Source organism: Aulostomus chinensis, chromosome 22 (genome assembly GCF_037954235.1).
Source record: "Aulostomus chinensis isolate RoL2024-O1b breed Wild chromosome 22, RoL_Achi_v1.0, whole genome shotgun sequence".
In the NCBI taxonomy this organism is placed as follows: domain Eukaryota; kingdom Metazoa; phylum Chordata; class Actinopteri; order Syngnathiformes; family Aulostomidae; genus Aulostomus; species Aulostomus chinensis.
In genome coordinates, this window is record NC_141341.1 from 3,808,091 (window position 1) to 3,832,957 (window position 24,867).

Consider the following 24,867-nt stretch of genomic DNA (forward strand, 5'->3'; position numbering starts at 1 on the left):
ATCCATTCAGGCATGTAGCGCTAAAAGCTTGGAGCGGCTACGAAGTCAGCAGGAGAGCCTGAGGTCCCTGCAGCCTCAGGTGGTCTACCTCCGAGACCTGGCCCAGGGGCTGGTGCAGGATGCACCCCAGAGACCGGATGACAGCACCAAGGGGGCTCAGAAGCTTCAGGGACAAGCCAAAGACACAGAAAAGGAGTATGAAGATGTCACTGACAAGGTGAGGGAGAAAGTTGTAGAGGAGAGACCAAGAGTGACAGAGAATATATCAAGGAGCTCGCTGGCCTCAGTAGCAACTACATCTGTTCTCACACAGTGTTACATTTCCTTGTTCTGATGAGACACATGTTCCTTTTTATATTTGAGTTCATGCATGTTTAGTATGACTTAGATACACTGCAGTACTCTTGAGAGTAGAGGGAAGTGGTTTGTAGTCAAGGCTCAGGACAGTGCTGAAGCTTCTATCCTAATTTGTGATTTTGGTCTCTTTCCCCCCAAAACCTGACCAGAGACCTCCAGTGAAAGCCCCATGACCTGCACTCACATATCAGAGCTGTGCAGAGTCCTCCATCTTGCTGGTAGCTATAGAATATAGAGCGAGAGTTAAGAATTATTGTATGCAAGCTGAGGACAGGAGATATTGTACAACGGGGGAGCTATTTATAACAAGGGTTACTGTGTGAGAGGGTGTCAGATCGAGTGTGTGTGTGTGTGTGTGTGTGTGTGTGTGTGTGTTAACAGACAAGTGTTAGTACATTGAAAGAGAGCAGAAGGACCTAAGCTGTTTGCAGAGTAGCTGCTTGACTTACTGTAGTCATATATGGTCACTATGGCCATTCAGCACTTTATCATAGTTTGAAATGTAAACCAGAGCTACAGGAATTCATCGCCCTCAGTATCACATCTGATTTCTGCGATCGTGGTTCTACATATTCCATTTAAGGCTGCGACGATCACAGTGGCTCCAACTGTATATTAAATCAATACACAACTCTGTTATTCACTGTGATGGTGTTTGTCTGTGTTCCTGCTGTTTTAATTGAAAGCAATAGTGACAGAATATTTAATAGTGGAACTGGGGATAAGATACATGGGGGTTCGTATCTAGTATGTATGTATGTGTAGTGGTTTGTGTTATGTTGATAAGGCATATGATATTGATGAATAGGCTCTGTCACCTTGTAAAAGATACATCTTTCTATTTATGTCTTTGGATAGCTTTTCAAAACTTTTGGTAATCCACGTCTTTGTTGCAGAGAAAAGAGTTTCTATAGGTGATGACGAATGCAGGGAACAGGTCCAGTATCAGATCAGCCCTCTCTTAGATAAGGCTTCCACTGTCTTTCTTGCACCTACACAGTCTATTTTTACTTCTTGTTATGTTGCATCATTTTCTGGTTTGGTTTCATTGATTTGAGCCCTGCTGTTGCTGTAATTTAACTGTTTTTGACAACGTGAAGAACTCCTACTGATATTGTCCTGTGTAGCGTGAATATCTTAAACTTTTCATTGTAAATGTTTTGTCACGTTACAAACTGGAAACCCAAATCCTCTTCTGTTGTCTTTATTTTTTTTACCGTTTTATTTATACAGTAACTGTTACAGAAAATATCAGTTGAAGGTCATAACTGGGAAGAATAGTTGTAAGCATGAGTGTTAAGTTATGTATGAACAGCAGCTGAAGAGGAGACATGTCCCTGATTCCTGTGTTCCCTTTTCTATCCTCCTTACCTCTGACAGATTGAGCATTGCTGCTCCACCCTGGAGTCTCGGCTGCAGGGTGTCAGTGAGGTCCAGTCACATGTGCGAGACATCTTCTCACGCCTTGCAGACCTGGACGATGAACTGGACTCCCTTAGTCCAGTTGGGCGCGATGCAGACTCACTGGCCTCTCAGGCAGATGCGCTAAAGGGTTTCCTGTCACGTCTGGCCAACCTCCGTACAGAGCTGGAAGGATATTCGACAGAGTGCACCGCCATGCTGCGCCGAGAAGGCTCCTCCCCTGATCTCCTGGCTCTCAGGAGGGAGACAGAGGCTCTTAGTCGTCAGGCTGGCAAGGTGAGGGAGGGGTTTGACCATCCTAGTTTAGTGCTAGTATTCTTTTATGCATTAATTTAATCCACAGTGGAGGGTGCCAAGGTAGTGCAGCGTCTGTTGTGTTGCCTACCAACACAGGAGCTCCAGGTTTGGTTCCTATGTTGCCTACAGATTGGTTGGGTGACACAATTGGCTGTGTCTGCAGTTGGGAGGCCAGATGAGTGAATGTCCTGGTTGCAGCACTAGCATATCCTGTAATGTGCTACGTCCTCCTGGTGAAGCTCCTGGTTAAAGGATGCAGCCAATGATTCCACATGAAAGAGGAAACATGTGGCAGAGGGGATGGAGCAATAACCAGGACACCAAAAGAAGGGGGGAAAATGCATCAAATATATATATATATTTATGCTTCATGAAATACAAAAATATAAATCTAGTCCAAAGTGAAATGTTTACTTCATGATATGACTAATTCCAGTACTTCTGCGTCTGTCTCCAGTTAAGTGAACGTGGCCAGGCCAGGCTAGACCAGATCGAGGACGCTGCTGGAAGAGTTCGGGAGTTCTACAGGCAGGTGGCTGACCTGCAAAGCCTGCTGGGAAGGGCGGAGGAGGTGCTGAATGCACAAGGCATGGTTGGCACCGAGGTGGAGATCATCAAGCAGCAACTGCAGGAGTTCAAGGTAGGACTGGCTTCCTCTCTCTGGTCATTGACAGGGATGTTTCTGGATTGATGTCAGGATGAAGCTAGTTGACACTGATAAACATCTTCAGTGTAACATGAGCTTGAGTCTCGGTGTAGAGAGTGTATGTCATAGAGAGTGACACTTGATATTTGTAGAGCCTCTGAGAAGGCCTCTGTTTGCTTTTTTCTCTTTGTTCATACTTCTTAAGACCCTGGGGTGGGTGTGGGTGTCTGTGTCTGTGTCTGTGCGCGTGTCTGTGTGCGTGCGTGCACCCTGTACGTCTGGGATGGACCTCTGTGGCGTTTCTGTGGTTAAGACATGTTGATTAGTTCAGTCACACATCTCTTTGAGAAGCCTGACACGCTGTGAAATCAGGGTTTTTTTTTTATTCCCTGTTATGGACAGTTGTGATGCTGTCGCCTGATGTTTCCCACAAATACACAATACTCCTGTGTGTGTGTTCCACACACACGCACACGTGCGCACACGCACAGATCCATTCCACAGCCTGAGCACCACTGGAGCTCAGGAACCACCCTTCTAGCGTTTGAACTTGTTAGCCTTGTCACTGTGGTGATGGATGATGAGCTAAACTTGATACCAGAGCAAATGACACAGCTTTTTTTTCCCCTTCTCCTCTCCTTTTTATGTGGTTTAGCACAACACTCTGTAAAAGCATGAGAAAAGTCTGTTCACTTCTCTGTTGCTCGGGGTTCTTTGACATGGATGGAAGCATTTAATAGCGCATTCGCCAGCCCTGTCCAGGAGTTCCTCACATTACTTGAATCCAATAATAAATGATCGAAGAAACTAAGCTGTTGCATCAGCTATTATTATAATACAGATAAGATGTTTTGTTTTGTTTGTTTTTTTACCCTTAAAAATATTACCTCTTTTTTTTTTAATGAAAACACTTTTTAATCTTGGGCTGCAAATCAGTGATTTATTTATTTATTTATTTTTTTACCAGATAAGCAATCAGTTACTGTTTTTAATGTATTTTTTGAAATTTTTTTTTGTCTACATATTTTCCAAAAACAATAATTAAAAAAATGAGATCTTTGAGTTTCCAGCTCATGTTTTTATTGATTAGGAGTTGGCAACAAATCTTGTTTTTTGTTCTTTAGGCTGTCGATCCAAACTGATTTTTTTTTTTCTTCCTGGATCTAATTCAGCTAAGCTAAAGAGTTTGCCATCTTTCTTTTTGATATCTTTTCTGGGTGAATCACATGTTCAGTCGTGACAGCAGCTTGTAAATGGTGAGGGCTGGTTCATCACTGGCTGGTCGGGGAGTATTTTAGCCTCAACACTGGAAATAAAAGGATGACATGACATACTGGTGCACAGTCGGGTGCCGGTGGTCCCGGCTGACTTCCTTTCATGTCACAGCATTATTTGGTAAAGAATTATTAGCAGTAAGTACCTGAAATTGTTGGGTTTAGACCGGTCACTCAACATGGTGTCATTCTTCTTATTCAAGGCCTTCACTACTGCAACACAGGTCTACATTTACAGAGTAACTCGGTTTTTACTGTCAAGAATCTCATAGGAACTGACCCAGGAATGCCTTCTCCAGACACCTCCATTGTATTTTACTGCGTTACCCCGCTGCTCGTTTCTTGGGTACAGACTGCTCTTTCACTCTAACTACTATCATTAAAGATCACATTTTCTCGGTGTGATGTAATATCCTGTCCACTTTGGAAAACTATGTGAGAGCCCAGAAGAAGAATGCTTGAATCCCACGCACAGCCAGCTCACTCTCATCGGCAGGCGCCCAGAAGATTTCTGAAAATGATGGATGATTCATATGATAGGGGCACGGGTGATTTTCATGCATTTGAAACATTTTGTTCTGCTTTTTCCCCAGAGAGTGATCAGCTTGTTAAGAAGTGTGGGTGGATCAAAGGTTTTTTTTTTTCCTTTGCTCCTGTTTGTCGTCATTCTAGTTCCTGCTTTTCATCATACCCACTCTTCTATTTTGCGGTGTATATCTTTTTGATTATTTTTGATTGTCAATTAAATTAGCGATTTGTCCGTGTGGATATGTCATGAAACATCCTCACACATCTCTCTTTGGGCCTTCTAACCTCTGTTTGTCTGCTTGTTTCTGCCTGTTGCCGGCTCTTTCTCTCAGTCTCCTCCACCCTCTTGCCGCCTTCTTAATAAGAACAAGGCAAATTAACATGTGGCTAAGAACAAAAAAGGCAGAGGAGATTAAGAGGTGTCAAAAGAAGGAGGGGAGGGAGAGAGAGAGGATTCTGTGAAAAGTGTAATGAGCTAAACCCACGAGCCAGATCAGACAAAGAGCGTGAAGATGTCGCATGTACTCAGTCTGGTGCATGGCTACAGTGAGTGTGCACTTATGCTAACACTTTTGATTTTGAACCAAAGGAATCCATCAAGAACCAGATTTCATTCAGTGTCTTCCGCTTTGTCTCCTGTGGTCTGTAAAATACAGAGCAAGTCCTGTAAGCCTTTACGAGAATTTGGGCAGCAGGGTTGGAAATTTTCTCTTGACTTTCTGGAAATTTTCAATGTTGAGCCCTGAATTTTTTTTTAAAATTATATATACATTATTCATACTACATGGTTTTTGGGGTCACATTATAGTATTTGACTCCTTAACTCCACCCACTCACATTTGATGATATTACTGGGCTAAGCAGTTTTGATCCGTGACGTTAACTAGAAATTTCTCAACCTAAATGTGTTTCTGAAGTGTTTTTTTTTCTGGTTTACGTTCGATTAGCTTTATCATGCGACTTTTCAATAAGCATTTGTCTGGCCTCAGTTACATTTTATGTTCAACTAGCATGCGAGCACATTCAACTGCTGTGTGCCAGCTGAACATCAGCATGATATTGTGGGCGTGCCGTCCCTAAGCTGACACGTGACACATCGATGTATTTAATTAGCAAAATTCTCTTGCTATCTGAAAGGGATTTGATAAGCCAGCCCAAGTACTACCAGAGCTGAATAAATTAGCTACAATGTAAGTGATAATGCTGTAATTCATGCACCGATTATAATTTTGTCAGTCAAAGCTTTGAACTTTGACCGAAGGTGCAGACAGACTGGGTGCAGAAGCAATAGCAGGGCAGGATGTATAATGTCTAGTGTCTGCAGGGTATGTAGAGCATAGAGAAATGGTCTGTCACTCTATCTGGGGGCAGAGGGGTATTTATAGGCAGCCAACGAAGGGAGGACAGCAGCAGGGATATTATTAAGAAAGAACAGAAAGCCGAAATCAAGGGGCCCGATCATCATGGAAAGCTGGGTCACAAGGCAGGTTACACCATCAGGAAATAATGAAAATAATGTTCCCCCAGTGATAAAGGAGAAACACTCAGAGGGTTTTTTTCCACTTCCGAACCCTGACTTTTTTATTATCTACCTTTATTGTAGCTGCAGCACATTTTACTTCCGATAGTCTACAGAGGGAAGAACTATGTGAAAATCTCTTTTTGTCCATTTCTACTTTGTCTCCCCCTCTTTCTCTTTCTCTCTCTCTCTCTCTCCCTCTCTCACTCTCTCTCTCTGCCCGTGTAACCGATCCAACTTGACTCATTTCAAACCTAAACATGTCTGTCTGGCTCCTAAACAGCCCAGGCCACCCCTCTCCCCTCTCCTCATCCTCTTTCCCATCCCCCCACTAGACCCCATTTCCAAGCCAGAGGGATGATGTCATGCCAATGCTTAGAAAGACAAGGCGGCTCAGGGCGAGGTGGGGGTGGAGGGGCAGCCAGGGGAGAAGGGGTCATGGGAGTGAGATGATATTGACGGTTATTGTTCAAACTTCCAAACAGTGATCTCACAGAGTGTTAGTGGGTCAGTGAGAGGGAGACGACCTTCCTGTCAATACTAGCCCTGGTTAGCTCGGCCAAGGAGGTCATGTTGTTGGTGGTGTTTGACTGACTGCTGCAGGGTAACAGAACGGGCCACAGTGGAATCCGTTAAATTTGAGCTCGGATTATTCATAGCGCCACCTGGTGGCAATAGGAGTCGTCATGGGTTTGTTTTTTTTACACTTTGACTGCCTGCTCCGAGCGAGTCGACCAGATTCACCTCAAATTTGATCAGAAACACCTCAAGAACTTGGTGATGATTCACTGTGAAGAGGCTGGTTTTCATCTTGAACCACAGAATACAAAACTGCTCCAAGCTTCACACCAGATGAGAATCTACACCCTCGATCTAAGCTGCAGTTGTAGCATCAACTAGTGGTCACAGGAAATAAACCTGATGTAATAAACATCACTGGATTTAAATCAACTAATACACATGACATACATCAACATAATGTGTTCCTTAGCGCCCCCTCCTTGCCGCATAAAGTGATATTTGCACCACGCTAAGTACATGGGCCCGCTCCTTCTTGCAAAATCCAAATTTTATAAGGTTTAATCACCTGTTCAATCATCCTGCGCACAAATTCAATTAGGTCCTAAACATTCTATCACTATACAATTGTGAGTTTGGAACCTGCGACCTCAAAAAATGCCACAATAAACAACAACTCACACAAATACTTCTTTATCTTTAGAGTCTTACAGTTGAGCCTGTCTAGGAAAATCTAGTCATGTGCCTTCAAACAATTCGCTGCTCCTATAAATTATACTTGTGATATACTTGAGTTCAGAGAATTTAGTATAACAACCAGGAAAATGGCTGTCTGTCTCTGTCTGAGTGGCTGTTTAGCATGTACATGTTTATACATGGCCATCCTGTCTGCACATATGTGCTACTGTGGAATCTGTGTTTGTATTTAGGGATGCTCTGTGGGCCGTTGAGGTGTGTGTGTGTGTGTGTGTGTGTGTGTGTGTGTGTGTGTGTGTGTGTGTGTGTGTGTGTGTGTACACATGCACTCTGCATCAGAGGATGCTTCTAATTCCTGTCTTTTTTTGGGGTGCAACAGGAATCTCAGCTGTCTGCTCACCCCACCCACACACACTCACATTAGGGAGTGGCATCAACATCCCTCTGCATGCCCCTGGCTCCCTTCGTCCCCTTGCAGCTGACACAGTCTCTGGGTGGGATGAGAACATGCACACACACATACTCACAAACACACAGGTGTTTTTACAGAGGAGTGTTACGACGCTCTAAAGCTGTAGCTGCAGATGGACATTCCTGGGAAGGGCTGGTTAGTCTGAGTGACAGCAGAACACTGGGCATCTGTGTGACTTTGTGTGTCTTCTTCTCTGAGCTAAATCATGACTGCACGCCTCGCCTGTCCTCACCCTTTCCATCTCCTTCACACCTTCCTCTATTTTATCCTCCTATAGTCTCTGCTCACCACCTCATCTTACTCCTCAGAGAATATGCAAGCCAGTGACTCACTGTCCTTCCCCGCACCAACTGTGTCAGCAACTATTTAATGACTGGTGTAGAAGTCGAGCCAAACTGGGCCAGCCAGAGGCTCACCGGTCATCTCTTAGTCCATGCTGTGAAGCTGGAATGTGTCCTAAATCTCACCTGCAGTATGAAGCCGCTTACACCTTAAAAAGCTATTTCGCAGTTGGAAAGAAGGAGGATGTCTGTGGAGTAGAAATGTGGTCATATTTTTTGACCCAATAAAACAATAAAGTGGCAGTTTTGCTAACAAGTTAGAGAACCTAACAAGTAGAATGCACTGACTGGCTTCAGAGGCCCCTCCCGAGTTGTGTTCATCTCAAAACAACGTTGCCATTGCTCTGACTGAACGCTCAGACATCCGTTTGGCCCCACTGGCTTTGGTGGCAACATGGCAGAAAGGTTGTTTGGATTTTTTGAGCCATTCTTAACCCTCCGGTCGGTCAAAGTCAGCGAAGAAAAATGTGGAAATACAGTGTGTAGTTCAAAGAACAGACCAATAGTGGCGGAATTGAACCAGCATGCAGGGAAACAAAACTGGTTGAAATTCCATTTATTTTTTAGTAACTAGCAGCCAATACGTTAGATAAGGGCATTTATACCTTATAGGCTGTCCGAAACTATCGTCTGTTGCCTGTAAAGTAATGATTTTGCTTCGCTGGGCTGATTGAAAGATACTGCAGTGTGAGCCACAATGTGCTATGGAGAGCCCATATTTTATCTGGGTGAGTCGGAGACCCTGAGGAGCTTTTCTGCTCAGGTCTGGAAATCACAAATCATTTGAGTCATGTAATAAATAAAACAGCATGTCCAGCTTTTGAAAGGTTCCAACGAAAGAATCTAAAAGGCAGAATTTTTTTTTTTTATACTGTTAAATTGTTGTGGTTTTATAAAAAAAAAAAAAAAAATCCCTTTAGCATATGGAAACATCTGTGTTGCTGTTGTTGTTGTTTTTTTGGTTTAGATACTTTATCAAGCGAGGGCTCTCTCTTAGATGCTCACAGACATCTCAGCTCTGGATTTAAAAGCGACTCTTCGCCCAAAAAGTGTCATTTGCTGTCATAATGGAGACCAGCCACTAAAAAAAAACCCTCCAAAACATCCGTTGACAAACTCTCATCCTGTGAAGCCAACTCAGCTGTAACCAGTTTTATGCCTCAATAATCCACAATAACTTTAACACGCTTTTCACATTCACATCAAACTCAGATTCTTTTAGTTTGTTAGTGTTCAGCTCAGTTCACATTGTTTGTGGACGACGCTGGAGAGAGCTGGTGAATGGATGTTCCGGACAGTGGGCCTGTTGTTAGTTGTCAGTCTCTATAACCTTCAAGCTAAAAATATGTGTTCGGCGTTTTCTGAATTCTGAGTCATGCAGAGGGAAAAAAACATCTCCCTGAGCTCAAAACACATAATGGTGAGTCACTGAAATGCAAATGACACTTTTTGGGCGAAACATCAAATTAATAGAGGGGAACTGTTACTTCATTCTCCACGCCCACAGTCTCTTCCTACCAGTCCAGGTCGTCAAAGTGGTAATATTCCTGAATCATATCTGAAATTACAAAGCCGAGGTAAATTGCCTCCATCCTGTACCCTTTGAGTTCAGCGTGCGTCTAACGAGTTTCGGCAGGACTCGGGTACTCGTTAACCTGTTTGCAGCTGTTAGCAGCCACGTCAGCCTTCCTAATGCAAACACTGAGGTGCAGCGACTCAGAAGAGTTCAGTGTGTCAGAACCCAGTAACCCTCCCATGACTTCCAGGATAATCCAAATCATACATCATCTGGACGCCAGAGCTTTACTGGCTCTCAGGATTTTCCTGGACGACTTTCTGTCTTTTTTCCGGACTGTGCAGTCATGTCTGTGTGTCTCCCAGTTTGTCGACATACGTGTTTGTGTGCGTTTCTTTGATATGTGAATGTATTAATCTTGTTTCTATCTGTTTCCCTGTGTGGGTTCGGTTTGCCTCCCTCAGACTGATTGGATCATGCTAACATAATTTATGTAATCTAATAATTTGATTTGCTTTGCCGAACTTTCCTGTAACCTGCTGACTCGCGCGCACACACACACACACGCATACACATTTCTCTCTCACCTCTTTTTGTATCTCCGACTGATCGAAAAAGTGAGCGATTGGTATGTCTTGGAATTGTGCCCTCTAAATATGTCTGAGATGGTGTGTGTGTGTGTGTATGTGTGTGTGTGTGTGTTTGGTGAGATGTTGTAGCCTTTCCACTCTCAGGTCTGGTATTGTCTCAGCTGTTGTGAATTAGAAAGGCATGCCGCAGCTCGGCCCAGCCCTCTCACTCTTCTCTTTTTTTTGTATATTCTCTTTTTCTCAGCCCAGGGAAATTCAATATCCTGTTCTTGTCTGAACTGGGGCAAATATTAGTCAAATATGTTTGAAAAGACTAATGGGATTTCATGTCATCACTATTTAGAACATGAAGTCTATTTAAATGTTTTGTTTTACCTCAAACAGAAACAAGTCATTGGAGAGATTAAAGGAACTTTTACATAAACATACACTTTTTTTATTGATCTAGAAGGATAAAAGTTACTATTTTACCACATACCTGATATTATTCCCACACATCCACTGCAGCAGTACCAGTCTGATTAATAATGAATAGATGCGACAGGGAAATAAAAGGTACTCTATAAATCATTCTGTGCTCAAGATGGATTTGACCTTGTCAGTGCAGTAATTAACGACCATTACGAAGCAGTTTCTTCCCACTTTCCCATCTACTGAAGTTTATTGCTACAATGGTGGAGATGAGAAATTTTGAGAGAGACATTTAAGTTGTGGGTCTTTTTGAAAAGAAAAAAAAAAAGGAGTCAATCGAGAGCACCCACGCACTTCATTTCCACATCTTTTGTTGTTAGTTGAGCCTGTAACCTCCGGAGCTGCACGCCGTTTGGGTCGGCACTGTAGCTGAAGACCCGTGGCACTGAATCCTTTGAACCTGTAACTGTTCTCAGTCTACGTTCCGCTGGGTCACTGTCATGCCTCTGGCGGCCATAGTTGATAATGATTTTTACTCCATCTTAAGTATTTCCCATGTGCCTTGATGAATTGATTCAGTCGGCTGTTCAACAAGCTTGGACAATGCATTTGAGAAAATTAAGATCTAAAAACGTTCATCTCCTGTGGCGGTCATTCTTTAACTAAATCTTTAATGCCTTTGATGGATTTTGTGCGCTACACGTTGTTTTACTCGCGAGCAGGGATGGGAGATTGAATAATGATGTGAGGATGTGGTTACACCTGGCAGCTGCATGCATCCAACCATTTGTCATCATATCAGTGATATTACTTTGATCCAGGATATGTAGTACATATAGGTCATGCTATTATCGTGATATATTTAATCTTGCAGTTTCCTGTGTGATTCTATGACGTTGTGTTGATTAACATAAAAATAAATTCAACAGTAACAGTGGTGGAAAACGTCCAGACGTCTCCGTTTGCCACTAGAAATACTGGACATATGGTTTCTTTGATGTGTAATCTATAAGATTATGGAGCAAAATGAAAAGCTGTGTCGATACAATAGACGTTAGAGGAGATTCCATGTTGTCAAATGACATGCAAAAGCTAAATGTGTGTTGTGATCACGCACAAAGTAAGTTAAGTAATTGGCACGTTATTATACCTTTTGGTGAGTCGAGGCTTAACTTGTCCACTACGTGTGTCCGAGAACAAAAACACTGAGAGACTCGAGGAGCTTCAGTGTGGAGGTGTTGTAAGATTGAGAATCAGGTGGATGAGTAGATGTGTGGGAGGTGGAGGAGGATTTGAGAAAAAGAAGCAGAGGTTGTGTGTGCGAGAGAAAAATGAGGGATGACCTCCAGTGTTGACCTCTCAGCAGGTAGCCACACAGGTGGTGTTTGGCATGTGTGGGAGAGAGAAAGGAGGAGGAAGTCACTGAAAGTGAGGATAAAGCAGCATCTACCACTCTAAAGCTTCACAAAATGGTGTAAACCACCGCAGAGAATTGACCTCCGAAGTGTTTATAATGTGAAAAGTCCTTGCTGCGTTAATCACATTTGGACATTAAACTCCATATGTAATGTAGACAGCTGGCTGCAAGCTGAGTGAAAACACAACGCCTCACCCACTGCTTGGGAACGTGCAAAGTTTTTATTTGCCTGAAAGAATGTGTGTCTTTGAACATGTGGACTAATTTACCGTTAAATTGAAAAGCACACACACAGCACATCTTCCCCTGAATCTGCGGAGTCTGAAACCTCCATTATGACCAGCAGTGTTGTGCAGAGATGATTGACAGGTGTGTTTTCTAAAGTTATTGAGTATGACGGTAAAGGTGTGTGCCTTTTTAGGCTCAGAAATGCAAAAAGAAAAAAACTCTAACTACCTAAAACTGATTACAGTTTGGCAGTAATCTTCTTCAGACATTTGTAGTATTCTAGTATTTTAGTCATATTATTGATGTGCATTGTAATCTCACTTTGATGTTCTACTGGAGTTAAATGCCCAAATCTGCATTATTAGCAAGAAAACACTCAAAATATACCAGCCACAACATAAGAGACGTTTCAGGTCGAATTTAAGAGGGAAACAATGTAGAATGTCGGGATTCGATGTGGATGAGCATCTTCAGCCATGAGCCCGACTCTTTGGCATGGAAACACGAATATAAGAAAGTCATGTAAACACTTAAACCAACAAATGGTCTCATTTTGAAAAAGGTCAATGTCGCCATGTGAGCATAGTCACACAGTCTCATTGTGTGTCTTTTTGCTCGAGAACGGTTGAGAACAATAAATGCAGGCAGGTGAAATGCTCCGCTAGTTAATATGCAACTACCCCTACAGTTGGAAAACAGGAGGCTGGGCTTGGCATTGAAAAGCTCAGAGAGGAAAAGAGATGGCAGCACAGTCAGTTTATTATAGAGGGGGTGGGAGAGTGGGACGGATGGCAAGAGATTGAAAAACAAGATTTTGAGGATTAAAATGACATTAAATCAGAGAGGTTTGAGGAGATGGGCTGTAGATGTCCTCAGGAGACAAGAAGGTAGGGATACTGAGAAACGCCTGTTTTCCTGTGAACAGGTGTCCTGCTGTGAGCACATAAATGACCCGTAAAAGTCAATAACGGATACTTTATGTCGTCCACCTGTGTTTGTGATTGTGTCACCTGAGTGGTTTCAATGCTCAAGACACTAAACAATGGCAACGTGAGCCTTTAACCTGGCTAAATGTGTTCGTAGCAGCCCATTTAGTGGATCCAAAATGCCACACTGCACTGTGGCAGTAAAATCTCTGCCACAAAAATGACCCCCAGAGAAAATCAAACCCCTAATCCTTGCATCTCTTTGCCCTCCCTCCTCCCCTCTTAGTGACTCCTAAACCAGCCGTGACGGTGGAAGAAAATTATCTGGAAGGAGCGGGGTACGGCTGGATCTGCCAAGGCATTGAATAATCAAATTTAATCGTAAACAGATCATGGAGGGGTCATAGGTGGAGGCTTAGACTGTGCCCCTGTCAATTGTCATTGAAGCAAGGCAAGAGGGGGGAGGTCAAAGAGCCTCATCTGAATGAGCAGATTAAAGGAGTTTTATCTGTTTATCAGCCCCTGCTTGTCCTTTACGCCTCCCTTACGCTCACTTATTTTTGTTGCTCTACCCCACTACCCCATCTCCCCTGATGGCCCGCCCACATCTGCAAATGCTTGTGTTCAAATCTTGTTGTGGTTTGAGGAGAGCCGATTGTCAGTTTGCCGTGGGTCACGGGAGAGATTGCGAGTCCCGTGTGTGTGTGTGTGTGTGTGTGTGTGTGTTGTAAACTAGTGACAACCCTCTTTTGTTTCTATAAAGACGTTTGCCTTGAACGCAGTCATGACAGCTGCAGCGCAACTGACGGGGGGGGGGGGGGGTTGGACGTTTGTGGGTGGACGGGTGGGGGGGGGCAGTTAAAAAGAAAGAGTGGAGTATTTAGCATATTTGACATGCAGGCCACGGGCTGTCCTGTGCAACAGTTGAGAGAGAGAGAGAGCAGCTCTCGTGAATATTGGAAATTGAGGCCAGAAAGAAAAAACCAACGTAGTCCAGCTTTGGTTCAGATCAGCCGAGCTCTGCCAGACTGCTTCAAACAAACAGAATCCCCAAAAAAAGGAAGACAGAAAGAGGAGAGGAGGAAGAGGAGGAATGCCACGACTGGGAAGCCTGTAACTCTAGATAACAAGAGAAGAACAATGTGGCTCAAAGTTGCTCTGCTGTGGGGCAGCAGGTTGTGGGTGCCCTCCCTCTGAGTGATGGGGTGCTGTTCAGAGGTTTTGTTTGGCATTTTGAAAAAACAGACAGCAGCAGCACCCCCCCCCCCCCCATACACACACACACACACACACACACACACACACACACACACACACACACACACACTAGTTTTTGTGCACAGCCCCTTTTCCTCCTGGCCCCTTGGTCTCCCCCCTCTGACACACACACACGCAGTCACAGTCACAGTCACTCACACACACTGGTCTGCCCAGCTGGATTGGGTTTCAGCAAAGGCGCAGACGGGAATGCACAAGTGGAGTCTGTGAATATCACCAACTTTTTGTGTCTGCATCTTCTCTATATTTATTTTTTACACTGGCAGTCAGTTTGCCTCTGCCAATTCTACTTCTGCAGGACAACTAAAGGAGGAATTAGCGGAGTGAATAACAGCCCACTGGACTCACTTCCTAGTCTTTCTAAAGCCTGGACTGTTGCTGTAGGGGGAGAAAACGACAGATCATTACTGATAAGCCTCTTTTCTCCCATCGGCTAACGGTCCCGCCCTTCTCTCCCTGCCTCTTTTCTTTTTCTTTCTTTGACTTTGTATCATTTCACTCTCAGCGGACAGTGTTTTTCTGCTCCGAAGGGGGAAAAGTGGTTTGTCCTCAGAGAATTAAGAGTGAATTACAAGGCTGTGATGAATGCAGCCGTGAATGCAACCATCTCCCATCACTAGGCTCCTTTTTTCTCTGTCTGTCTCACTGCACTAAATCTAGCAAATGAGGCAGGGGAGTGCGTAAAATACTGTATTATATGTTGCCTGCCTGAAGGAGGGAAGCCTTCATCTGGTTATATTGAAATATTTACATTTATTTTTTCCCTCTTTTTAATAATTTAGAAGCATATTCCTTGCTGTTCGAATCAGCTACATCATACAAAACTGACAAGTTTTTGTAAAGCTGCAAAATCTCTCTCTGCACAACTCCCTTTTTCTCTCTCTCTCTCTCTCTAGGACTACACCCCTTCTCAGCACCTCGCCTGTCTTTATCACTGTTAAACTCCTTTACCTCTCTATCTCTCTCTCTCTCTCTCTGTCTTACTTTCTCTCTGTCTTTTTTGTGAGAGAGGAAACCAGCATGATTGGAGAACTTCCTGTGTTTTAATACCCATGCAGGAAACAGAACAAACGGAGCTGAATTCAAATACAAACAGCTAAAGAGAAGGGTGGGAGGTAGAGGGAGGGAGAGAGAGAGAGAGAGAGCAAGAGAGGGACATGTGAGTAAGAGAGGAGGCGAAGGGGGGAGCGGCAAAGAGAGTGAGAGGAAAAGAGGGAGATTTTTTTAGCAGCTGCAAACCATTTCAGCTGTGTAGTGGCTTGAGAACAGAGACCGGGAGAGAAAGAGAGCACAGCTTGGCAGCCCACACGTTTTTAAAGAGAGAAAGAGAACGAAAAAGAAAGAAAGGAGAAGAGGAACTGGGATTGCGTGGCACTTTGTTTCATTCTCAGCACGGATTCTGGTGCAGGAGAAAGAAGATAACAGAGGCAGAGCTAAAAGGAAGGGAGAGTGTCCTGGGATTGTCTGCTTGTACGGGGAGGGAGAAAACGCTGCCTGCAAAGCAAAGCTTGGACGGGAGCTTAGAGTGCTGTCTGGGTCTTTGCCCTCTGGATACAGTCCCACGACTTGCTGCGCTGCCCTGCTTGCCTGGCTGGTCCAGGATCCAACCCCTAGCCCCCCTTTTCTACCCCCAGATGCCCTCTTTCACTGCAGCCTCACCCCCTTCAAGAACCTGCCTGCTTTCGATCAACTGTGCCGCCTCTTCCCAGGAGCCGTGGATGATCTGAGGATGAGAGAGAAAGAAAGCGGGGTGAAATATAAGAGCTGAAATATTGACGGGAATTTCTTCACGCAAAAGGAGAATGCTTTTGTCTTTGTTCTGGATTTAGGAGTTTAATCAAATACTGGACGCTTGTGTGGATGATTGAGTCCATTTTATTTCACTGAGGAAGACTCTTAGGATGATGATGAGATGTCTTAGACAAAATTAGGGTTTGTCCTGACACAAATCTTTGATTCATTGTGATGGAATCAAAGGACAGGGAAAAAAAATAGCTGTGGACTGCTTGAACTGCTTCATTCACAGGACCACAAAGTGGTAGTCACTCGCTGAAGAGCTTTCATATTGTCTCAAGTCCTTTCCCCGAAAAGCTTTATTCTTTTTGTTTAGCATTTCATGATACCATTCATTTCTTCCTGTAATGAACATTTTTTTAAACAAAGGAAGATAAAAGTGGAACAAATCCACGGAGTGTTGCACTTTCTTATTCAGGGCACCCCACGCAGTATATTTTTTTTATATAAGAGATAAGAGAGTGGGTTTTCTCACCTTAAAAGGAGACTTTTACACTTCCCTGCCTGCCTCTCACTGAGTCTATTGCACTTCAGAGAGGAGAGGACCTGATCGCAAAGGGCAGGAGCTTTGAGAGCGCATAAGTGGAGTCAAAAAAAGAGTTGCTGGACATGAATATGGAGAGGAAAGCTCAACTCAATTTCTCTGACAGCGAAACAAAGGGATGTTATCTGCATGGAGCTCACCTCGCCTTGGACTTTGTGCTTCTCCGAGACGGAGTAGATGAGTCTTTCTTTCCCTTCCTCCCTCTGTTCATCCCTCCACCATTCTCTCATTCCTAACAGGCTTTTAAACAAACAAAGCTTGTGATTAATATGGTGTCGAGGGGGAGGACTGTCTCTCCCTCACTGATGCCACACAGCATCTCAAAAAGACCAAGGAAATGCACAACTGTTGAAGTGACTTAGGAAGGACACTACGCACATCAGCAGACTGTGGATAACAAAATCCAGAATATCTTTTAGAATGTGAAACCTGGAGGATTTACCAAATGCACTGTGTGATTTTGTGGAGTTTAATGACTTGGAACAATTGAAGGTAACTTAAATTTTCCCTTAAGTCCTCCTTTTTGTGAATTTTTAAGATTTTAATTTGCAGTGCCATATCTGTACCTTACAATAAATCCACATCAGGGCTTCTTTGGTGGTGACAAAATGGGGAAGCCCCTGAGTCGTCCAGACTGTCTCAGACAGAGCCCTCGCTGCCTCGGAAAAGGTGACGAGGATGAGGCGTACATTGAGGATTGCTACGTCCCCCAGCGTTCCATATATGACACCATGCGCATCAATGAACAGATTGATCAAGGGACCAAACTGTGCCAACCCTCAAGGAGCACTCTCGGCTCGGGAGGGGAGGTGAGAGGAGAGGGGAGTACACTATCCAGTAATGGCACTATTGGAGCTGATATAGGTGGTGTTTTTGTCTCCAGGAATGCAGATAATGCTGGAGGAGTGAAGAAATTAGACGAAAGGGTGATTTTTGATGCCTTGAAGTTAACTGGTAATCTTCAGATTATGTCACCACCAGTTGGCAGTTCAGGTTTGCCTAATGCTCCGTCCTCATCTGGTTCAAGTGGAGTGGCTGCAGTGGTCAAGCGGCGGCATCAAGGTGGCGATAAGAAGGACAATCCGAACCGTCGCTCTTGGAAAGTCTTTATGCCAGCAAGTTTTCCAGAGTTTGCAGAGAGACTTGAGTTCTCCTCCATTGAAGGCTCAGAAAAGCGTTTGTCTGGTGCAGGGACTCCTCTCTCTCCGCTACCTGCCATTCAGCCCATTCACCCGTCTACCCCTACCTCATCCACTCCCTCCTTACCTCCTTACACACCCTCCCCGTTATCGTCTGCTCCCCACACTCCTCCTGTTTCATCTTCACCTTCACTGACTCCCACAGTTAGTCCGGTCCCTCCTCTTCTCCAGCATCCTCTCTCTAGGCAAAAACCCGTACATCCTGTATTGCAGAAGCAGCACAAGCAGAGCCCCATGGTGCCGTTGCCTTCCAAAGAACAGTTACCTGCCTTTAGCCAAAATCAGGTGACCCTGATTTCTGCAAATTCACCAAAACATAGTTCAGCGATATCTCGACTGGAGAGGAAAAGTGTTGGGCATAAACGTAGTAGTAGCTCTTCTAAATCAGGAATTAGGCAGATCCTTGAGGAGCCTGTGGAGTCAGTAAAGACGTCTGATTCAGAGAGAGATTCTCCTCTTTTGGACCAGGAGCAGGGGGACAATGCCCCACTCATCCCACCAAAACCAGTTTTCTGTCCTCCCACCAAGGCCCGCACATGGCCCCGCAGTATAACAACAGGGAAAAGAACCCAGGTTGGCCTGAGACACAACTTCCCCGTTCTCCCTCCTTTGCCTCCGCTCTTGGGCGAGGAGGTCAACACTGATGAGGAGTCTCTTTATCTGCTAGACCCCCCGTCTCCATTCTTGAAGGAAGAGGAAGGACTTGTGTATGGAGGTCTACCTCTTTCTCCTTGTATTAGTCAGGAGGGGGGCGATGCAGGACTGCTTGGATGGGGTGCTCAGGGTGGTGATCTCAGAGAACGCACAGCTTCTGAGCTCAAATTTGAAGAGGATGAGCGCAGAATACTTGAGGAGCTTGAGGACGATGACCAGGAGGAGTGCAGGGAAATAATTGAGAGGGAAGACATTTGGAAAATAGAGAAAGATAAAGCAGAGGAGGAGAGAGCTCAGCGAGAGGAGAGAGAGTGGGAGGCAGTCCTTAAATTAGAGAATCGGGAGATTATTGACCAGTCTTGGGATAGGGAAACACTGGAATCAGAGGGATGGGATTTAACTGGCTCTTCTGGACATTGGCCTGTATTAACACCCCCTGTAGGGTTTGGAGGCCCTGGGGCCTTCAGTGCCTCCCCCTGCCCCAGCTCAGGAGCTGAGTCAGATGACCTCTTCCTCGAACTGGAGAGACAATGTCAAGAGGAGGAAGGACAGGAGGGTGTGGAAATGAGTGTTGACCCTGAACCTCTTGATCCATACACGCTTCCTTGTTTAGAGGAAGAGGAAGATGAGATGGAAGATGAAGCAGAGAATGCCTGGTTAGTTTGTAAAGGAACTCTTCCTGTAGATGCCGTTACCTCTGTTGAGACGAATTCACCAGTTTCAGAGAATTCTACAAAAGAATCAAATTTGAATCAAATTAAACCCTTTGATTTGATGAGGACACAAGACTGTGAAAAGGAACATGGTTTCATTGATGAAGATTATGAGGTGTGCTATGAAGATAAGGCAGTAGTGGAGGAAGAAGAGATGAGCTATCCGACGGACTCGGCTCTCGGCCATCTGCTGGAGTCTGACTCCAGTGGAGCCCACATATCCCAACCAAACAGAACTGCTCTCAGTGACATCACTCAAAGAGGCTCTTTACAAGGCAGACCTGTGCAGACTGAAACAGACTCTGATAGTGGGGCCTCATCAGAGCCTGATGGCGAGGACTGTGATGAGAGGCCCGCCTCCTTGCTTCATAGCACTATGAACCCCTACGTTGAGGAGGAGACTGAGCAGGACAAGGGTGAATTTGAAGAAGATGAGTTAGATACCGAGTGGGGTGTGTATGAGCAATCTGAGGCAAGTTCAGACAGTAGTGCTGGAGTTCTCATGGATCACTCTCATGAGCCCCCAGACACTGTTGAAGAAGAAGTCCTCAATGAATGTACACAGGATGTTGACTTTCAGACTTCCTCGCAAAAGGATGCGATCCCCTCAGAGCTTAGCCCACATGACACGGACGACACAGAAGGGACATCCTTTGCGTCAGAGACCCAACATGTTTTCTCCACAGATGTGGTATCAGGAATGGAAATGCTTGTACAAGATCCAGATTTGGGAACTACAGCAGAAGTGACAGCTAGCACCCCGAAATCAGACCCTCTTCCTCTTCCACACCCTGGACATCCAGACTCAGCTCCCACCTCCTCTTTACCTCAGTCACCTTCTAAACATGACTCCAGTGGTGCTGGGTTGGATAATAATGACTCCGAGGCCTTTGTAATATCAGATAGTTTCGTTTATTTGGCTGTTTCTGCAACTCCCCAGTCTCCAAATGGCTGCCCTCCATCCCCACTTGAATACTCAATTCCCCCCAGTCCTGTCCCTAAACCACCCTGCTGCCCAGACTTGGAGGAGGAAGAGGAGGAGGGGGCCCTTCTTTCCCCTGACAGCTTTGTTTACATGGCAGCACCTGAACGGCCCCAACCCGGCCCCTCAGATGTCAGCTCAGCGTGTGAGGATCCTCAGGAGCTAGACTTGGACTCATACTCCGAAGGAACACACTCTGGGGTGGACGGAGTAGAGTTTGTTCTTGGCTCTGTGACAGGGGATAGTGACTGGGAGTCCGATGGATCTGCTCTGGATTTTCCTCCACTCTTCTCCAGAGACCATGCCTGGGACCAGCTTGAGCCAGGCCTGCTACAGAGCCTATTTACACAGAGCGAAGCAAACCTGCTACAGGACTGTAGGCCCCAGGAGGGTGGGTCCCAGTGGGGGGCCACGGTTGGTCACACAGAGACCATCTCAAAATCAGGTCGGAGTTCTGAAGCAAAGAATGAACCACCAACATTGCTATGTTCCGACACTGAGACACAGGCAGAGGTATGCTCTCTTTTGAATTTTTGATTCTTAAAGATGTACATGTTTCCGTTTCCGTTGACGACTTCATTCAGAACTTGGTTTTATAACACGACTGACTGACTGACTAACTGACTGACTGACTGGGAAAATTGAATAATGCACTCATACTGTAATGAAGACTGGGTTGTGGTTTCATTAGCGTTTTCTTATCTATTTGGCATTAAAGAGAAGCACTAATCCTGAGTGGTTTGGTCCCGACTGTAGAATGCAGTACTCACAAACAGTGCCAAGAGGAGAGAATCAATCAAATTAAAACCATAGGAATTCTGGTACACTACTCTATTCATTATTTTTTTTTAAAAAGGAGGCTTGATAGGTGAAGAGTTAAAGCTGAGCAAATATCTGTTTTTAGTCATGAGTGCATTGTATTAGACACAGACATAGCATGAAAAAAAGAATTGGGTCAGGCAGCTGAGAGGGTAGTGTAACTGATGTAGACACAGCATGGAAAATGCATGTAGGGGTGAAGTTATGTAGACGCCATAATTAGCTAGTTGTGTTTCAGTAGTAGGGCTTTAAATGATTGCAATACGATGCTCAGAGGGGTTTGCTACTTATGGGAAAATACCCTCAGCATGTGCGTATGGTGAGTGTTTAGGTGGGGGTCAGTGCTAATCCTCAGCGCATGAACATGTTTGGGGTCGACCAAGTGTTCGTTGTGTGAAGCTCAAAGCAGTGCGAGCCTGCAGCCTGTTTGCTGAGTTAATATCAAGTTAAGCGTTTATAGCATATATCTCAAGGGCTTACCATTGTTGTGTTTACACTGTGTGTCTATATAGAATGCTACATCTCCATGCAAAGCTGTGGATGTGGGGAGTATCCATACTTTGTCAGAGCGCAAGGCTAAAGTTCTCCATCTGGTTTAAATAATTTGTGAAAAGGTCGGCGTTAAAGGCAGCGGTGCTTTTATAAATGGAGCAGACATCTGGATGACTTTCAGTGTTTGGGTTGATTTGGTTTCTGAGAATGTAATCAGTGTCACAGTGGATGCTGTGTCGCGGATCTGAAATGCATACTCTATTAATGCTACGGGTCTGGCTTTGCCCGGCACTGACACAGGGAATCATCAATGTGTCAGACTAATCTGTGTGTCTTCGAAGGCTGCCTTCAACTTGTTTGTGTAATGTCACCTCTCTCCCATCTGCCTCCCTGGAAGTGTTGAGTATGTGGGTTGCATGAAAAGGTGTGTGTATATGTGTTTAAGTGTATTTCATCATGACAGTGTGTTTGACAGCCTGTCACACTCTCTAAGTGCTCTGCAGTTGCTCAGTGTCTGGCCTGATTTGCCTGATCTGAACCCTGCTCACACTTTGAACATTCATATTCGTATTGACACTTAAGTCCTCCCGTTTACTTATAAAATGTGCACAAATTAAGAAAACGCAGAATGTGGTTGAGGCTAACAACGTTGTCCCATCAGAGTGCATTTTACCACCATAATCTAACCGCATTACCTTGAGCTGTCTCACCAAATTTCAGTCCCAAACCTGTTGGTAGAGGTTTCATGCCAGGAACAGACACGTCATTATTTGTCAGGCGGTGTATGATTTGAGCGACCGCTAATGTTCCTTATCCCCATGCTGACGATGCAAACTGCTGGCTCTCTTTTATTGCATTAAACTTTCCATCTGGCACAAGTTGCCCAGTCTGACAATCAGTCATTCACTATGTCCCGTGTGTATGGGAGAGTAGGTTTGAATGTTTAAGTTGTGTGAGTCTTTCTGTAACTCATTTTTGTGTCTCATTGTCATCGGTCCACATCTATCTGTCCTCTTCCTCTGTGGCCTCAGTTTTATGTGAACGGATGTCTTGTCCACTCAGTTTAGATTTAGTGGAGGAGAAATATAGCTGCACACAGGACAGATGATAAGAAACCACATCAGGCTTGATCTGATTAAACTAGTTGAAATGTCACAACGTCAAAACGCGTTTTGAAAGAAAGTCACAAGACTCTTTCACCCGTAATATTTGCATACATAGAAAATATAATTAGACCTGAAAAGTGTATGTTGATTTTCATGCACTCAAAACTACGTCTCGACCTCACAACGTCATTTCCCCCCCCTCCTGCGTCACTTTTATTTGTAACTACCGTGGTACAGAGTCAGCCTTGAATATTTAGCCTGAAGCTAAAGAAGACAAACTTCTACCAGCAAAACTGCCCAAAAATATATGCTAACGTTCACTCAGACACGTATAAGCCACGTCTTTATGCAGCTTCAGTTTGAGCTAAAAAACTTGTAATCAGCATTTTGATAGTGTCAGATCAGGAGATAACTGTAATTCCAACCCTAATACTTTATATACTGTACTTTTTGAAAAAATGCTTGGTTTTTATTTTGAAGTGTTATATATTGTCCAAAAAAACTTAAGTTTTCAATTTTTATAGGTCAGGGATCGAAGAAACTGTGACGTCCTTTAAATCACAAAAGAGTAAACATTTAAATGCTGATGCTGACAAGTTGGTGTTGCTTATACCAGGGGTGTTTCAAGACCCCTAATTATGTTTGTCCTGAAAGGATATAGCTCTTTATTTTGGTAATTGTCTCTGGAAAAATCCATAATTCTTCCTAGCTTGATAGAATTATTTGTAAAACACTGCTGCTAACATAGAAACATACATGATAATGAGTAAGAAATCTGACTCAAGTGTTTGTTCACATTTCTAAAGGGTGACACATGCACTTTAGTTGTGTGTTGACCCTCCCCCCTTTTTTCAGCCTCTCCTGACCCCCCCCCCCCCCCCCCCCATGCTCCGTGCTCAGATGGTTTTGTTGTCGAGATAAGGAGGTGAGAGCTAAACACTGTGGCATTTTGTGAGGGGAGCTGCCTCTGCCAACATGGCTGCACAAACTGTGTGTGAAGTTGCCTGGGGAATATAAACTTAGATAAGGAAGTATCGGGGCTAACACTGGAACTGTGGGCTGGACTCTTTGTCCTCCAGACGGTCCTGTCTCTGGCTCAGGTTTCTGTCTGTCTGCTCACAATCCTGTCTTTCTTCCGCCCAACTCTCTCCCTATTTTTCTTTCTTTCTTTTTTTTTTTAACCATTTTTCCACTTACTGTCTTTCACACCTTTCCTACATTCGGTCTCCCAACTTCCTTTGATATTCTGCTGTGATGCAAAACCCAACTGCCAAGAGGGAATTTTCATTTTGGGTTGCTGGTAGAAATTAATTGAAGATGACAATAATGGGAGGGAATATAGACGAGACGCACTGAGAGATTTTAGAGACAAAGAAGCAGACACAAAACGAGTTATAGCAGGCGACAGGGAGGTTGGGTGGAGGAAGCTATTGTTTGCATGGGGGAGCACCTTTTAGCTCGACATGAGGCTTTGGTACAGAGATAAGAGAGCCAGGCTGGCAGGCAGACACAAGCAGAAGGTCTTTGGATTAATACAGAGCTCATTTTAGGGGACAGTGTGTGTTGATGTGCCCCGAAGACAGACAGACAGACAGACAGACAGATGGACTAGCTTAGCATGCTGTTTGATGGACTGGGGAGAGGGAACAGACTGACCGATGGCCACATATACACGGATACTGCATAATTTTTCATCACCCATAACCATTTTGAGTGTGCAGTTGCTTTATGCAGATTTAAGTCCGCCTCAGAGATCCTTAAAATTTTCTTGAATAATTAATCAAGAATGAGGGCAATTAAAGAATGAACATAACAATTTTTTGCAGTTTCTTTTGGGTGATATTGCATTCGTGATATGTTCACAGTCTCAGAAGGAATTACCTTTCCTGTGTCATCACTGACACGTGATGTGAAAGACATATTGATGTGATAATGGTGTGATTTTTGCAGAGCTGTACCAAACAAAGATGTTTTCTGAAGAATGTAGAATACCATTTAAAGGCTAGGAAATCTTTGCTGCACCACAATAACTCATGAAGAATAATGACACATTATTTGTGCAAAATTAGTCTAAAATGTTAACAATGACCTCAAAAAGATTTTAGATTTAAGTGTCTGACACTGTAC

General features: G+C 44.3%; 1 protein-coding gene across 15 annotated transcripts in view; it reads left to right on the top strand.

Moving 5' to 3' along the window:
• Nucleotides 1–24,867, top strand: part of macf1a (microtubule actin crosslinking factor 1a) — a 217,038-nt gene that overhangs the window by 152,369 nt on the left and 39,802 nt on the right. For all 15 annotated transcript variants that reach the window (XM_086194421.1, XM_086194416.1, XM_086194422.1 and 12 more), the window contains 3 exons: nucleotides 11–217; nucleotides 1,738–2,055; nucleotides 2,534–2,716. In XM_086194421.1, coding sequence (XP_086050547.1) covers nucleotides 11–217; nucleotides 1,738–2,055; nucleotides 2,534–2,716 — 708 coding nt within the window. The remainder of the gene's footprint in view (nucleotides 1–10; nucleotides 218–1,737; nucleotides 2,056–2,533; nucleotides 2,717–24,867) is intronic.